Source organism: Atta cephalotes (assembly GCF_000143395.1).
Source record: "Atta cephalotes unplaced genomic scaffold scaffold00001, whole genome shotgun sequence".
Lineage (NCBI taxonomy): Eukaryota > Metazoa > Arthropoda > Insecta > Hymenoptera > Formicidae > Atta > Atta cephalotes.
Window position 1 is genome coordinate 14,915,599 of NW_012130065.1, and position 16,505 is coordinate 14,932,103.

The following is a 16,505-nucleotide window of genomic DNA, read 5'->3' on the forward strand; positions in this document are numbered from 1 at the left end:
ATGGATTGATCATTGAGTAAAAGAAAAATATTAGCCACTGGAAACGGTGCTACGTGCATCGGTAATAACACGCTGACAGAAAGTTTCGCAACACTGCACAAAACTTGGTAATAGCATTCGAAAGTAAGCGGATTTCTCATGTGAATATCGACGATGTAGTGTATCTTTATTTCGAAAACAGAACAATTCGCAGTCAGTTTACAAAATTTATTTCGCGCGCGCGACGTTAGATCTTTAGCACCGAGACCGAAGTTAAACCCGAGAACAGTTGCTCCGAGTCACCGTGACCCAAGCTATTACGTTTTCACCCTGCATACGCGCGTGTGCCAAGTGCATGTGCATATAAAGTCGATACCGTAGCTAGGGGTTCGTTAGGTTACCACACGGGGCGATTTTTCATTCCCGGCTTCTAGGGAAACGTTTCTAAACGGCTAGCGAAACAAAGAAATATCGGAGTATATTATTTATCTCCTTCTACCCTCTGATGTTTCCGAAATTGTAATATATTGCACACAGAAACAACAATTTTGCTGAAGAACCTGTATATAGATCTGAAAATAATTTTGTTGAATCATTAAAATAATTTTGTAGGAACTTCAAGCACGATAAGAAATGCTGTAAAAAGTTTTGACATTCAGTTTTTAAACGTTCTACATAATAATTTCTATGATCCAACAAAATTATTTTCAGATCTGTTTCTAACTAAATTTTTAGATTCTTTAGCAAAATCGTTTTTTTTCCATGCAGTAAAAATTGAAAAATTATTTTATTAATTATTTTTATAATTATTCCACAGCGTGAATGCACAGTTATGTCTTATATTATCAAGAAATGTTTGAAAGAATTTCATTTTCGCTGTTTTTGATTCAACGAAGTGAGTTTTTCTCGCGGTAATTACATCTTATCTCCTGTTTTAAGTAAGATGTAAAATTACAATTTAAAAATTAGTAGAGAATTGACATATAACATTCTACAATACATGCGAGAAAGTTAACTTCTATGAAGAATACAATTATGTGTTAATGATATTATTTCATATATATATATATACATTCTTGTTAAATTAATGACACAATAATCAGCAAAACTTAAAGATATCGTTAATATAAAGGAGACGCGTGCCGACTTAAGGGCGAAATTGCTGAAGTAATGCCCAAGAATTGGTCGAAGTAATAAAGCACGAAAACACGTCAGGAAACATTCTCGCATTGGTCTGACTTGGTCGAGAGGCGGTCGATGGAAACCTCCGATATAGCGAGACCTCGGACAGAACCGCGGAAAGCAATAATACAGCATACACGCGTACGAACTCGGTCGTACGTGTACATACACGGAGATTACCGTAATCACGTACATTGTTGGGAATACGGCTTGACGATATCTTATATGTGTGTACATATGCTCGCGCGCATAAAATATATTATGTTGCGTAAAATATATTACGCTGCATAAAATATATTACGTTGCATCCTATCGAGATTGCCGTACAGAGTGATCGAAAAAAGGGACGGAAGAATTTAGAAGCGTATATAAGCAGATAACTCTGCCCTAGTTTCTAAAGTAGATGTTCAGTGTACCGATAACGCTGAAACGTTAAAAACATTAGAATGTGACGGCGAGACATATGTACGTCATAATATGATATATTTTTGGTTTTGTAAATGAAAACAGTAAAATAAATTAATATCTTAAGGAATTTATCCACTAATTTATACACAAAAAAAGATATCATTTTACTAGTCTAGAAAAGTGATTTATTCAGTTTACTTTTTTCTTTTAAGTAACGGTTTAATTTTAACAGAGAATAGTTTCTTGATAATAGTCTTAAGATAAATTTATTAGAAAGGAGAAGATGCTAAAAGTAGGAACTGTTTTTATTTTAGCTGAAAACAGCTTTAATTAATATCTTCTTTCGGAAAAACTTATTATTGTGTACTTAAAATAAAAATTTTTCTTATTTTTATTTTTTTTTTTAAGAATATTGTAACATTTCTGTCGGAAAAGCGATTTATACACTAAGCAAATCGAATTTCTTTAAATTTAATAATTTTGATTGAATATTAAACTGGAATTCATAATATATTTTTGAAATTTGATGCTTGTAATTAACTTATGTTAGATTTGCGGATATATGAACTTGAAATACATAAATACTCAAATTAAATACTTATTATTTGAATATATATTTTTCTGTGTGTAGAGCTGTCTATTTTTATCTATTTTTGACATTATATGCATCTGTTTTTTAAGCCTTTTTTTTAAATACTCTGTACGACTATTAATTGTAATTGTTTACAATTGTAACACATTATTGCGTCAGGCCATTTGCTGAAGTGAACACTCCGGTAAGTAAACATACGTGCAAGTGACAACGTCGGCTTATCGGAACTTCAACATTACGAGATAGTAGTACGTGTCATAAGAAGTCACATACGTGTGTCTCATTTAAGATTAATAGAATGACACACATTAATCTTAGTATCGCTGATCACGTTACAAGTGCCTGTTGCTGAATGATTTGCATTTAGAGTTTAATTTTATATGATCGTCATATTGTATAAAGCAAGCTATCGTTCTAATATATTCTGTTATTACATAGAGTTATGTTTGAGGAACATAACGTATGAATATGATTACAAGCGCAAAGCTAACATCATTACTTTTATTCCAGATATATTTTTGAAACTGTACTATAGACGTTGGCCAACAGATTCATACTTCCGAATTGCACGAGTTGTAATTACTGTATAAATATTTAATAACCGTACTCACATCGCTGCTGAGTTTTTCTCATAATAACAGTTTCACGAAATATAATTTCATAAAACGTTAGATAGTGTGCGAAGCTAACCTACATCTTCTGTAATTATGCAAGGTTGATGCTGTAAAATAAAATTTTTTCTCAACCGTCATCATTCCAGGAAATTCTTTTTATTCAAATCATTATTATTAGAGTGAAGGTTATGTACAACATCTTTTTTTTTTTACATAAATCAAATATCTCGTTACGTATCACGTTATGTGCAGCTAGAATGCATGTTATTTTTCGAAGATAAAGATCGTAATTCGATTATCTTCGATTACTCGATTATGCGACGAGTAGTTATCATGAAAACAACTTGGTGCACTTTCTTGATAAATACATACTCGCAATACGAGTACCTGCTATTTCTATGTGTTGTAATCGTTTTGCGTGTCGTAACCGTTTTATGTGTATGCATGTGCAACGTGTTATATTAGCTGCGTTTAACAGAAAAAACAACTTTACAGTTATTATAAAATTCTTTAATATGATTGGTTTTGCCCTTAATTCTTACTGGATCTAAATATTATATATAAACCAATCATATTCAAGAATTGTCCAACAGTTGCAAAGTTACTTTTTTTGCTGAACGCAGTCATTGTAGACTGTAGTTCTTAGGTTCTTATTTCCTGCGTATTACGACAGATCGGCCTACGCGCTCGGTAAAGCTTTCTGTGTAACGTTGCGGCGAGTCCTTTGATGTCTCCGGATCGCGTGGTATAATCATTAATAGTTTGATAAGCATACTTCCCTTGCGGTCATCTAGGCTACTAACGCTCGGCTGGAACCGAGTTGACGTGCGAGTTGCAGCTGCGATCAGCTGATTATTTTATGTAGATCAGCCTGTAAATTTAAATCCAATTATCAGCTTGTGTGATGATTTTTAAATCTTTTCTTTAGCAAAAATATCGAAATATTAAAAATTTGCAAGTTATAAAGAAATAGCTCCTTGCGTATTGAGTCAAATAAATAATTCTTGCAGGAAATCTTTCTCGAAAGAAAGAAATATTAGCAAATTGAGATATTTTTATATTTTCTTTTTTCCTTTATATATATATACATATATCTTCTACGTATATTTTATTTCTCTTTTTATTTCTTTTATGTATCAGTTATTCTTTACTTTGCTTTTTATTTGTCTTGAGATTTATTCGCATTTTTATATCACCATCATGCTTCATAATTTGATTTATCTTCGCGATAAACTTTGTTAATTAAGGAAAAACTCTATACGAAAGAAAATTAATACATCCTTTTTGCCACGCGATGGAATGCGGGTGAAAGTTAAAGATCGGTTTGGTAGAACCTCCGAGTAGATTAGAATGGAAATGCACTTTCTTGTTGCTAGCGAACACTCACACTTGGGGTGGTACACGGTTCGCGTTGGCGGCGGTTCCATGGCGGTTGTTTTATTCACGGGAACCCGGCAACGGCTGGCGCGCGAGCGGTGCAACCATGCGATTTTCCGTGTATCGCTTGGCCAGAGCGTAACCTGCAATTATCGTGTGAACGAGGCCGAGCCTCGCCGATGGCTTTAATGCGACTCTTTCGAGATTTCGCGAAGTGCGCGAGAGTCATCCGGATTCGCATCGGTTGCGAATCGAGCGACGGAGCTGATCTCATGAAATGAGATACCAAGCGAGGGAGACAGAAAGAAAAAGAGATAGTTTGCTCTCGAAAACGTTTCGTTTCCTGCAATCCTGTTGTCATTCGTACCATTGAGTACTTCACCTTTTCACGAAAGGAAGAAACAATTACCGACGGGAAAGTGGAACGACATTAATATTATATTTCGTATCCTCAAAAGTGCTACGTATCCATTCTATTTCACAGACTTGCCGTTTATTCTATCCGAATACTTTCTGATGCTGAAACGCTTGAAGTGCCATAAGCGGCACTCCTTTAGGTATCGACAATAGATATTGTTGAAAAGAGAACGCTATAGATGGGTTCGATGCGATTTTTAGGCGCGCCTAGATATAAACACATAAAATAATATCGATGCTTTTATTCGTCTTGTGCATTAGCATTTTTCGAAAAAACTTTCTGATTGTTAGATTGGACTTCCCGAAACTGTGTAACGCCTGCAACTATCTAACGCGGCTTTAGCACGATTTCTCCGCGCTTCAATTATACCGGTGTTATTGCTTCTCGTCACGAGTCATTGCGTCCGATTTTTCTTTTTTGGCTCAACCACGCCGCGCGTGCAATTACCGTGCGAACGAGGTCGCTTGGTAGCCTTCGATGCTGCAGCATCATCGATGCATCGAGATAACGAGTGCGAGATAGAGGTATGAGATGTACTCTTTAATACTCTTTCGAGATCGCAAATAAGCAATTAGTATCTGTACTTAAAGAAGGCTCAAATTTAATGTTCGAATCTACCGGATGGAAAAATTATCGTGTAAAAATCGACAGAATCCGGAGAGCCTCCCCGCACGCTGAACATATTAAAAGCCATTACGAAGCTGTGTCCCAGCGTAATGCAGGTTTCCACGACCCTAGCTTGGAACTACGCGTGTTACACGCAAACTTTCGTTTAGCCGCGCTCTATAAAAGATACGATCGATGAAATGACGTATGCGGTATACCTGCATCAGACCTATAGATGTAAATATACCTTATATCGCTGTTTTATCACAATTTTGTCGGTATCTCAGACTCAGAGATGTCCATATTCTTTCTTTACTGCATTATGATAATTTCAGCAAGAGAAAGACTGATAGAAAGAAAAAGGAGGGGAAAGAGAGAGGGGAGGGGGGGGGGAAGGGAGAGGGAGAGAGGGAATGAGAAATGTTCAGATTAAGAAAAATTTTCCATACGTATAAAATGATGAAGATTGTTGGTTCAACAACCGGTAATTTACGCCACGTTATATTCCAGGCTTCACCGTGCTTTTCTTCACAATAATGTTTATTGTCGCGAATAATCTCTCGCGACTCAATTATCTCCTTCGTGAAAGTTGAAGGAACGCCTTAGCAAGAGGAACAACGTATAGTCGATTATGTACTCTGAAGTAGATTATGGTGAAGAAAAATATGTTTTTGTGCGCGCCACTCTCGTTCGCGAGTTTCTGTTAAGTTTCTGCACAGATTTGTAATATCACGTAAAGAAATGCAAGACAATGGCACATTTCGCCATAATACTCCTATCGGAAGAGAGAAATGTATTTTTATTTTTAAATGTTATTACTGATTATTTTATATTCTCGAGAAACAGAAATAAAATATTCATTGCAAAAGCGCGCGTATAAATTAATATAAAATTAATATCTACTGGGAATAGACAAAATAATGAGCACCTGGGAAATATATTACTTGTTTTTTTTTAGTAATAAAAACTTTGTTTTTTATATTCACATTTGTCTTTAATACAGATTCTATCTTTGTTAGAAAAGTGATGCTTGAATAATGTAACAACTACTACAATAATGTAGTAATGTTATATCATTGTTTTATATTTCAAAAAAACATCTTATTACTAAAAAATATTGGAGAAGGAAATTTGTTTTTCTTCCTCTATCCTTCAAAACTACAAATGATTCTATGATATTTAAATCGGATGATTGCATTAGTCAAGAAAGACTTTAAAGTTTTAGAAAACAGTGGATAATTTCAAAATTTTCTCTTCAATATCATTTATATAAGCAATTTATATAAGCAATTGAAAGATGTTTTACTAACAGAATAGTTAAAAGTACAACATTCTTTTGATTGGTTAGTTATTATTTTGTTTGTAATGTACATTGTGTTGACTACAGGATGTAAGTGTATAAGTCTTACAATTTGGTGAGTGATTATCCGCACTCATTCTCTCTCTCTCTCTCTCTCTCTCTCTCTCTCTCTCTCTCTCTATTATAGTCTACCTCGTGAAGTTTTCTTGTTTATTTGATTATTTAACTCCGATGGAATAAATAGGAATCTTTATAGTGAGGCTAGTTTCAGGATTGCACGACTTACATGAGAGCGTAATAATTTGTTTAATTCGTTGAGAACGACGTACTTGAAGTATGTCGAAGCACGTACGAAATGAAGACAGTTTATTAATATAGTATTAATATAGATTGAATTTTTATTCTTATATTTGCGCACCACGTCAATTCTATATTTCCTTACATATATATTTGTTCTTTAATTTGTTGAATATTAAGGAATCTTATTTCATTTATATTTGTTATTCCATTGATAATCGTTCAAGCATTGTGTGACTTTATTTCAACAAGAATAGAATGTATTAAAAGCTAATAAAGCAAATGATGATCAACCTCTAATCCTAATGTAATGTTGTTCTATGAAAAGTATAATACAACATTCCATTGATAATTATTCAAGCATTGTATCTCTTTATCTTTGTGACTTTAGTCTAATAAGAATAGAACGTATAATTAAAAATAAAAAAACGATAGATCTCTTATTTATAATAAAATAAGTAAAATTACAATAAATTACACAAAATAAGAGTCAAGTTGGACTATTTGATATTATTATATTAACCAATAATTAGATACAAACTAACAAAAAACAAGAACATACGTTTCAATCTCTATGATTATTTTCAACATTTAACAATTAAAGTAAAAAAAATGTGGTACATTCCGATATTATTTATAAAAACCTAATTATAATGTAAATTTTAATTTTTTACATGATAAAATCGCTCGCAATTTTTTGTAAGATGTTATTAAACGAATGGCTCATAATTCAACAGAACGGTAGAATAATCAATACTCATATAAGTTATTGATAATTAAGTGCTCTTAACAGTCAATTGTAACAAATCTATAATTCTATAAAACAACGTGTGTCTAATACTTAAAAGAGCCGTCCAATTTTCTGTTTAGCTATTTGTATTATTTTGTCTATCCTCTGTATATCTCCATACAATAGTTGACGTGTCTCACAATAAAAAAGGATTCATGCTGTCTAGATTCTCGGTATGAATGATTCAAGCGAACAGAGTAAAATCATAAGAAGACTTACTGCTTCGTGATACGAGATCAAAGAGCATATTATGTATTTTTTCTAATCTTTTTCACAAACCGTGAAAACACGTAATGTAAAGAGAAGATAAAAATGGATACATGTGTAAGAAATAATATCTGCTAAAGGTTATCGTAAATTCAGATTTACAGGTTTCGATAAAAAATTTCCACAGTTTCTTAATTCATGTGTATATAATATATGCATCTGTAGCATGCTTTGTAAGTGGAGCATCATCGTTACGATAAGCAACGATTACATCCGTAACACTTCTTTCTTTTTTGCGATTATCTGCCAACGACTCATTTGACTTTCGAATAAGATGGTATTGCGGCATCTCTCCGATTGTTCGATCACGCATAATGATGATACATTTTGCACTTGCAAATCAGTAAGGTCACTTGGACAGAATGTGATTTATAAAGATTGAGTTGCACATGCATTATCATTGTGGGACAGGCATGATAAGATAAGTAAAATATCCTAAAATAGGCGTGATAGGAGATATAAAATATATCGGTCTGTAAATTTATGCAACGATATATATGCCACGTCATACTTCTTTCCTTTATGTCATTTATTCTCTTACCGTTCCGTTTACTCGATTCTATTCTCATCTTCTCCTCATCGATCCGAATGACCTTCCTTTTTCTTTCTCGATTTCACGCACACATGAATTAATTAATTAAGTACATGAAACATAATTCGCTTCTTGAATATAGAGTGTGACGTAAGTCACATATTGCTGAAGTGATATGTGTCGTGGCGACCTTGAATTTTCATCGCGTGCCAAGATTACGCTCTCTGGCGAGCCTCGCCGATCAATTATACACCACTTGGTTCGATCCGATGCATAGTTTTTGTCTGATGTTACGAACTCGTCGTTAACATTTTTTCGCATGTTAACATCATTCTTATATAAAAGGAGTACATTTCCTAGTTGCTTTTGCTACGCTCGTAATATGATCGACAACAGCTTCAAATTCATAGCTGTTTGTGTTGACAAGCATTTGTGTCTTATTTGTGTCTGTTTCGCTAACTAGATAGAATCTCATTAAATTCTCAGATTTAGTCACGAGTTGTCAAGTTGTACGTGCTTTCAGATGTCTGATAGGCACAAAAAGATTATAGGTACATCGATTCTCGTCCAAGCACTTAAAGGTGATGCAGGAACCATTTTAAAGTTAGAATTGAGGTTGCACACGGGATAAACATAACTTTCTCTAATCCACATTCCTAGAGAGAGATATTGTTGTTCTATGTTCTTTTCTCGGCACCATATTATAATTTACGTGACAATTTTCGAAAGGAATACAATGTAATATATATAATAAATGCAATATACGTTTTTTTTTCTTATCATTACTAGATTATTATTATTAGAAAAATACTTCAGTGCACGTGTTCTGTAACTTTTTACGACAGCGTCAGTATCATTTAGAAGTTACAGAATACAGACTCAGAGCCGTATATTATGTAACTCTCGTATTATCTATATATTATCTATAATTTGTCAAAATATATTCTAGAGCAAAATCACGCAAAAACAAATATTTATTTTGATTTTGATTTTTGTTTATCAGATGTCGACCTGCAGACTCAGATCGATGCTTCACTGGCGATGCCAGCCACTTATCAGACCCTTTGCGCACGTGCTCATTTAGCCCAGCAGTGTTGTGGCCTGGCGCGTGAGCAGACGAGGATCTGCGAGAGGCTGGTTCACGATCAGCATCTCCAGCAACAAGGCTGGGCCGCAGTGGTCGCCAATCTCGAGGACATCACGCATATGTTTCAATCACGAGCCGAGCAGTTCCAGCAAGCCTTCGTCTTGTACCTCGCCGAGAGGCAGCAGCACATGAAGCTCCTTGATAAGTATGATGCTTTTTTCGTTTTCCTCAGTTCTATTTCATTTTGTCAGTTCTATTGATGTGTAAATATCAGTTCCATTTCATTGATGTGTAAATATCGTGGAATTCTATTCTTGTTTTCAATATTCTTTCGATATCGATGAATTTGTCGGAATTGGTTTTTGTAAGATTTATGATGACAAAATTTAATGAAAATAAAGTTAATAGAGATAATAAAGTTAAAGAAGAGTTTCGAAGAATTATAAAATATTTTATCTTTATTTTGCATTACTTGCATAAAGTCAATAATACTTGCAAAAATAGTCAATAATTTATGAGTGCGACAATTTAATTGGCAGGATGCATTGAACGATTAATGTTCACTAAGGACTGGTTTTCTTTCGTAGATTTTATCGAGCTGATCAAAGCTCGATTGAATAATAGTGAGAGTACAGATTAATGAGCTTAGGACGTGTTACGGGATATTAAGCAAATTTTTTGTAATGAATTATGAGTAACAGCTACCATAAACGTATAGTGTAATGCTGCTCTTAATAATTACTTTAATTACAATGGAATATAATTACCATTGAAGTCACGTTTTAATTATCATAGCTTTTGATTATCATGTTTAATCGTAGCTTCAATTATCATTGGTTATATTGCTAATGAGTAATTAAATTAGTATTAATTTTATCCCAAAATATGCGCATCAAAGTTTATTGTTCGTCAAATATAAGTACTTAATGTCTGTAACATTCTAAGTGTAAATTGAATTTTTAAATTAACAATAATCAGAAGTAGAGTAACATTTAAATTTATGTTTTTCATTCTATTAAATAGCGAAATTACGCTTGAAAAAAATGAATGCAAAATTTTATTGCAGCTTCAGCGCCGATCTCGGTACTCTTGCAAAAATTCCAATTTTGCCGGCCTTGAGAGCTCAAGCCGAGGGCTTGTTGAGTCCGGATGATCAACCGAGTCAAACTTCCGAAACTGTATCGGAGGATAGTGGGGAAGTACTAAGTCTGTTACGATGGATCTCTGCGAAAGACAATCAAAGCAGCCTAGAGCAAGTGGCAGAGCAATGCTCGCGTGGCCTGGAGCAGTTCGATGAACGATTGATGCAGGCCTTGAAGGCAGAAGTGAACGGGGCTGTCGATAATGCTAATAAACAGGATATGAAAGAGATTAAGGGTCTAGGCGAGAGGCTGTTTGCTCTGGAACAGTTGATGGTGCAGACCAAGAGACTTGTTCACGAGCAAGGCGAGCTTGCTCAAGGTTTTCTGCAGAATCAGAATCGCGCGAGTAATTTAGGCGATGCGAGCGTCCTGCCAGATCTTTGCAATTCTCACCGGCGGCAATTGCTCGTCATGTTGCAAAATCACAACCAACTGCGCGATATCCGCCGCAGATGCACCAAGGCGAAGGAAGAGTTGTCGGTGAATATCTATCATCGCTTGAAGTGGATCATGTACGTGGAGAATAAGATGGTGGAAGTGGGCAACAAGCTAATCATATATCACGAGAGCCTGAAGCGGTTGCGACGGCATCTGGAAGTGCTCCAACAGATACACTTAGCTCCGCAGATGTATATTAGCGCCGTGGTTGAGGTTGTTAGAAGGCGCACCTTCTCGCAAGCTTTTCTCGTATGGGCAAGCAATCTGGCGTGCCAACTGTTGACTGTTCATAGCGAGGAGTTGGCACGTAGGCGAGAGTTTCAGAGCAAATTTGACGGCCACTTCTTGAACACTCTCTTCCCCGGTCTGGAGGACACACCACCGCCTTTTGCAACGCAAGCACCTTCCGTTTTTGACAATGGGCTACCTAAGGTAAGATCTGTGATAGACTTTTATTAGTTTAAAGACTTTTATTAGTTTATTAGTTAGTTTAAAGTATACATATACGAATAATTTATTCTTAATATTTAACTACAGCTGACCGCGGACGACATGGAGTCATTGCGATCCCAGCTTCCGGATTTGGCGCTTACAATTTCTACGCCGGATTTGAGCAGCATAACGCAATTCTTCTTATCGAAAAGCTTCACCGAAGGTAGCACCGATGGTACTAAGGAAAAAGACACCACATCAGTGAGCACCGATATTCCCACAAAGGAACAAGAACGCACTAGAGCGCCATTGTTATCTGATAGGTGAGTCTTAATCCGTTATATTGTCACTTATATACAGATGAATTATATAAATCGTGAACGTCACGTATCCATTTTCAGGGGCGATTTTGAATCCGAAACTGATACGGAGGAGTTCGAGAAAATTGGTCAAGCCGGCGTGGAAGTAACCAAGCCTGGCGTGTTCGACGGGGCGAAACAGAAACGGCAGAAGCAATTGGAGGTTGGTGCCTCTCGAAGCGTGTCCCCCGCTTCCTCGACCTCGACTAACGTCTCCCCGTTAAACTCGAAAGTCGCGGATTTAACAACACGTTCGACCACATCAAGCGAACCCGGCTCTTTCCAATTTCCCAGTCTATCCGCCACGAGCGAGCGTCCGGTGCAGCTAAGTCCGTTGACCGAGTGCGTGGAGAACGGCGCCGCCGATTCTTCCAGTTGTTTGCTTCGCAGAGGCGTGAGCGGTCTCTTGAATTATCGTGACGCTATACCGCTCGAGGAGCAACATTCCCTGAGTCCGAATCCTCCTTCCTTGCGGTCCTCCATCATGTGCGACGGCCAGCATCAGCAACATCAGCATCCGCTATCCGGTAGCGGAGGTAGCAGTCCCTCCGTCGGTATAGGTGCTACCGACTTCATGGGTACGGAATTTTACATGGATGAATCTCTGCCGAGCAGCCTTAGCGAACATCCCGCCGACGGCCAGCATCAGGCTATCGTGTCCCTCCTTCAGGTATTGGACGACTTACAGCTCGCTAACAAACAACTATTGTAGTCGTAGCCGTAAAACGTTCCATAAAGTACTGCCTTTATCATTATTCATTCGTCTTCTAAAATTAATATGTTCTAAAATGTACAACTTTCTCTTTCTCTTCTTCTCACCTTTCTTTATATTTTCCTCTCTCACTGCCCTCTCCGCATCAAGATATCTCTAAAATATTACTCGGTATTTTGTTAAACATATTAGTAGTTGATTCAATTTTCTTTATGATTTCTAGGTGCTTTCGTTATTATATCTTTATATTCGTTAGTGATTAGAATTGACTATATGCAAATTAGATCTCGTGACGTGGGTATGTATTACTGTTTGACTTATGTTCCGTAACGTTCGAACTAATTGAACTGAATCTCTTGTACTCCCTGATTTCTGTTTGCACAAGTACTATGGCACTCAATAATAGACACGCGCGCGTGTGTATACATATATATGCGTGCATCTTGATTTTTTACAGGATAGCTGGCGTCGCACTCGTTTCCCAATCCCTCGAGTCACACATTCCTTTCAGAACCCATTGAACTCATCCACACAATTGCTTTTATAAAGACATTTATTTCTAAATTGAAATGATTGCAATTTTGCGAACACGCATTCGTGATTTAAAATTAATAAAGAGAGTGAAATTTTCCTTGACTAATCTCCTTAACGAATTCTCCTTGACTACTTTTACTCAAAGTCGAGGACAATCCGTTGCACAAAATATGATTTTTAAATAACTTATTGAAATATTCTCTGGTGCTCATCATTTCAGGAGAATCTCGGTAATACGCGTGAGGAAGTGGAAAGGTTGCGTTCTATCCTGAAGACCATGAAAACGGTTGTATGCGAGGAACTCAGTTCCGTGCGGAATGAATTGGCGATTCTGCGAAATCAATCTAATGAGGACAAGAACGGTATCGTCGAGATGACGGAGCGCGTTCGAGTGGCATTGTCCTTGCACTCGCGAGAGTACGATCGACGTCTTCAAGAACGTGAACAGGAAATGACAATCGAGCACGAGTATGAGATCGCGGATGTTAAAAAGCTAATGCAGAATCGTGAGGAAGAAATCTGCACGCTCAAGCGTAATCTTCTTGAAAGGGAAACTGAATTGGCGGAGCATGAGCGACTGGTGGCCACGATGCATCAAAAATTGGAAGACGAACAAATTGAGAGGAGAAATTTACATGATCGTTTACATCAACAACTCGAGGACTATTCGAGGGTACTAGAACAAGCGCGCATAGATAAGGAAGAGGCCGTAAAGAAATTGAATGACGAGAGATTTCTCGAGATCACTTCTTTAACGAATTCATTGACACAATGCCAGAAGCGAATTCAAGAATTAGAGGAGAATCTGGTCACCGCGCGCAATGATCAGGAGAGAATGGTGAAAGAGGCAACTGATAAATTGCAGATGGAATATAAAACGGAATTAGAGACCATTCGGAGTCGCTTCAAACTTATGACCGCTTCTACCATGGAAAGGAGTCCTAGCGATTCTAGTTTAGAGAAAATCGAAGTAAGTAATTTGTTTATTCCGATTATTAAAAATGTAAGAGACAATATAAAAGACAATATAAAAATGTTAATTCTATTTCTTGCAGCGAACAGATGTTATTGAACTTGTAAATCATGAGGCAATTTTGGCGCAAGCAAGAGAAGATATGAAAATTGAGAATGCTGTAGCAATCCGTACTGCTATCATAAAAGAAAGGGCCGATTGCATGACAAAATTGGACAACGAATTAAGATTGGCGAAGGAAGTGGTCGAAGAGAAAAATAGGGAAATAGAAATGTACAGAATGAGAACGATCGCGCTGATCGAACAGGGTAAACATTATAAGCATACGATAGATCGATTACTTGGAGATTTCGAACTGAAATCGGAGATACAGCAAACTTTGATGGAGAAGGTATGATATCACATTCATACACTTAATCCGATAGTGATAATCTAAAGAAAGATCACTTTGTATATTTTTGATTGATCATTATATATTTTATATATTATTATTTATTTTATCTGTTTTATTTTTTGTGTAGATGAAAAATCTTGAAGCGGACAAGGCGTGTTTGGAAAACAAAGAAACCGCAGACAAAGCAATGCGAACGGTTGTGGAACAAAACGATGATATTGTGTATCCTCTAGAAGCTGGAGTATGCAAAGACTTGAGTTACGATCGATTGGATGCTGGTCAAATTCTAGAAGACATTTTCAAGGAATCCGAAAAGTATGAGGTTGAGGTATCAGAATCGAAGAAAGTACGATTGGAAGCTGACGATGATGATCTGGCTCGACTATCGAGACGACTTGAATCTCTCGAAAATGACAATAAAAGGCTGTCCTGCGAGCTAAATTCGATACGCGCGAGTAAAATAGCGGCTGAAGCAAAAGTAGAGGCATTAATGACGGATAAAATTCGTTTGGAGGTTGAGTTGCTGAAAGAGCGTACCAAGAGGACATTTGGTATTGATCCGATGCCGGAAAATCGCGACAAAGACATGAATGCGTCGGTCGCAGTCGTTTCGGACTCTAATTCAAGTCGGGACGCGGCCACGAGTCCAGAGCCGATGAGTCGACGATCATCTTCCAAATCAATGTGCTTCCACCCCTCCCTTCCCTCATACGTACATAAGAAGGTCGCAGAAAAAGTGGCAAAGATGGTGCAACAGGGAATTGTCACCATCACTAGTTGTAATCCAGGTGATGTGGTACTCGTAGTCTGGGACGCTGTACATTGCAATTATGCGGTGTACCAAGAATCTTCGACTTTTTATTTCCTTCATTCGGACTGCGTAGGTGCAATGGAAGGAATGAATCCGAGTGCTTCTCGGAAGTGCGTTCTCGCTGAAGTGATCGATAAGGAGTACTGTCACGCGAGAAAGGTAAGACTTGTTAATAAATTATCGTAGATTGTAAAATTGTATTCTATCTAATTAAATAATATATCATTCATTACAAAAAGTGAAATATAATCTCGTTCTTTTTCTAGCATGAAAATCGATACCATGTCCCACGTGGCACGAAATTCTACAGAGTGCATGCTAAGCCACGAGATGCACGCGCGCTGACAGACGAGACGGGTTTGATGTCAAAGAGTCAACTACCGTAATTTTTCAGACTGTGTCGAGAATCCCTTGATTCTTGCCTAGTACAAGCGCTGTGATCGAGGATTTGCGTCGGCAGACCGCGTTCGTTAGGGGACCAGCGACTCGGAACGCAAATCCCGAACTTACGTCTCCGCAACCATCCGGAAACCTCGGATCTAGGCCAAAACCTGCCAGAGCCTCTAGACGCATCCTTGATACCTTGATGAACGCTGGAAAGGGAGTGATCTATAGAAAGAGGTATGCGCAAGTTGGATAACATGAAATGAGACGGAAGGATGCGCCGGCGTTTTATTGTGATATAAATAATTTTTAAACGAGTGAAACATATTTGCCGAATGCTGTGGTTAGCTGTGAAGCGTAACGATATTTGTATTCTTCGACTTTCTTTTTTCATAAATGAAAAAAAACAAAGGAATGTGAGTGTCGTCAACGATTCTCTCTTTCGATAATTCGATAGATTGACTAGTGTGTGTGAGAGAAAGGGAAGGTTGTTTAACTTCAACATTAGATGTACAATGCGGAAAGACGAAAGCGTGCTTCAGCTTCCTCTCTCCGCATTCTGATAATTATGTTTGCATTGTGTGAGACAAGATATAGCTATAAGTTTTACAAAACCAACATGTTATGGGAATGTGCGATTTATATGTCGTGAATATATGTATAGTTATAAATATATATATAATCGCATTTGATTACATATATAATTATATAATATATATATATAATTATATATTATATATATATATATATATATATATATTATATATATTATATATTATTACTATATAATATATAATAATATCTCTATATATATACTTCTTTCGTTGTTATATATATATANANNTTNTTTNTTTTNTNTATTATATAATAAAATAAA

At 36.6% G+C, this 16,505-nt stretch overlaps 1 protein-coding gene across 1 annotated transcript in view; it reads left to right on the plus strand.

Moving 5' to 3' along the window:
- The window catches only part of LOC105617235 (RB1-inducible coiled-coil protein 1), a 29,374-nt gene extending 13,744 nt beyond the window's left edge, over window positions 1–15,630 (plus strand). The window contains exons 3-10 of the mRNA XM_012198804.1: window positions 9,366–9,654; window positions 10,516–11,461; window positions 11,567–11,784; window positions 11,863–12,490; window positions 13,287–14,036; window positions 14,122–14,430; window positions 14,561–15,403; window positions 15,511–15,630. Coding sequence (XP_012054194.1) covers window positions 9,366–9,654; window positions 10,516–11,461; window positions 11,567–11,784; window positions 11,863–12,490; window positions 13,287–14,036; window positions 14,122–14,430; window positions 14,561–15,403; window positions 15,511–15,630 — 4,103 coding nt within the window. The remainder of the gene's footprint in view (window positions 1–9,365; window positions 9,655–10,515; window positions 11,462–11,566; window positions 11,785–11,862; window positions 12,491–13,286; window positions 14,037–14,121; window positions 14,431–14,560; window positions 15,404–15,510) is intronic.
- Window positions 15,631–16,505: the final 875 nt, after the last annotated feature.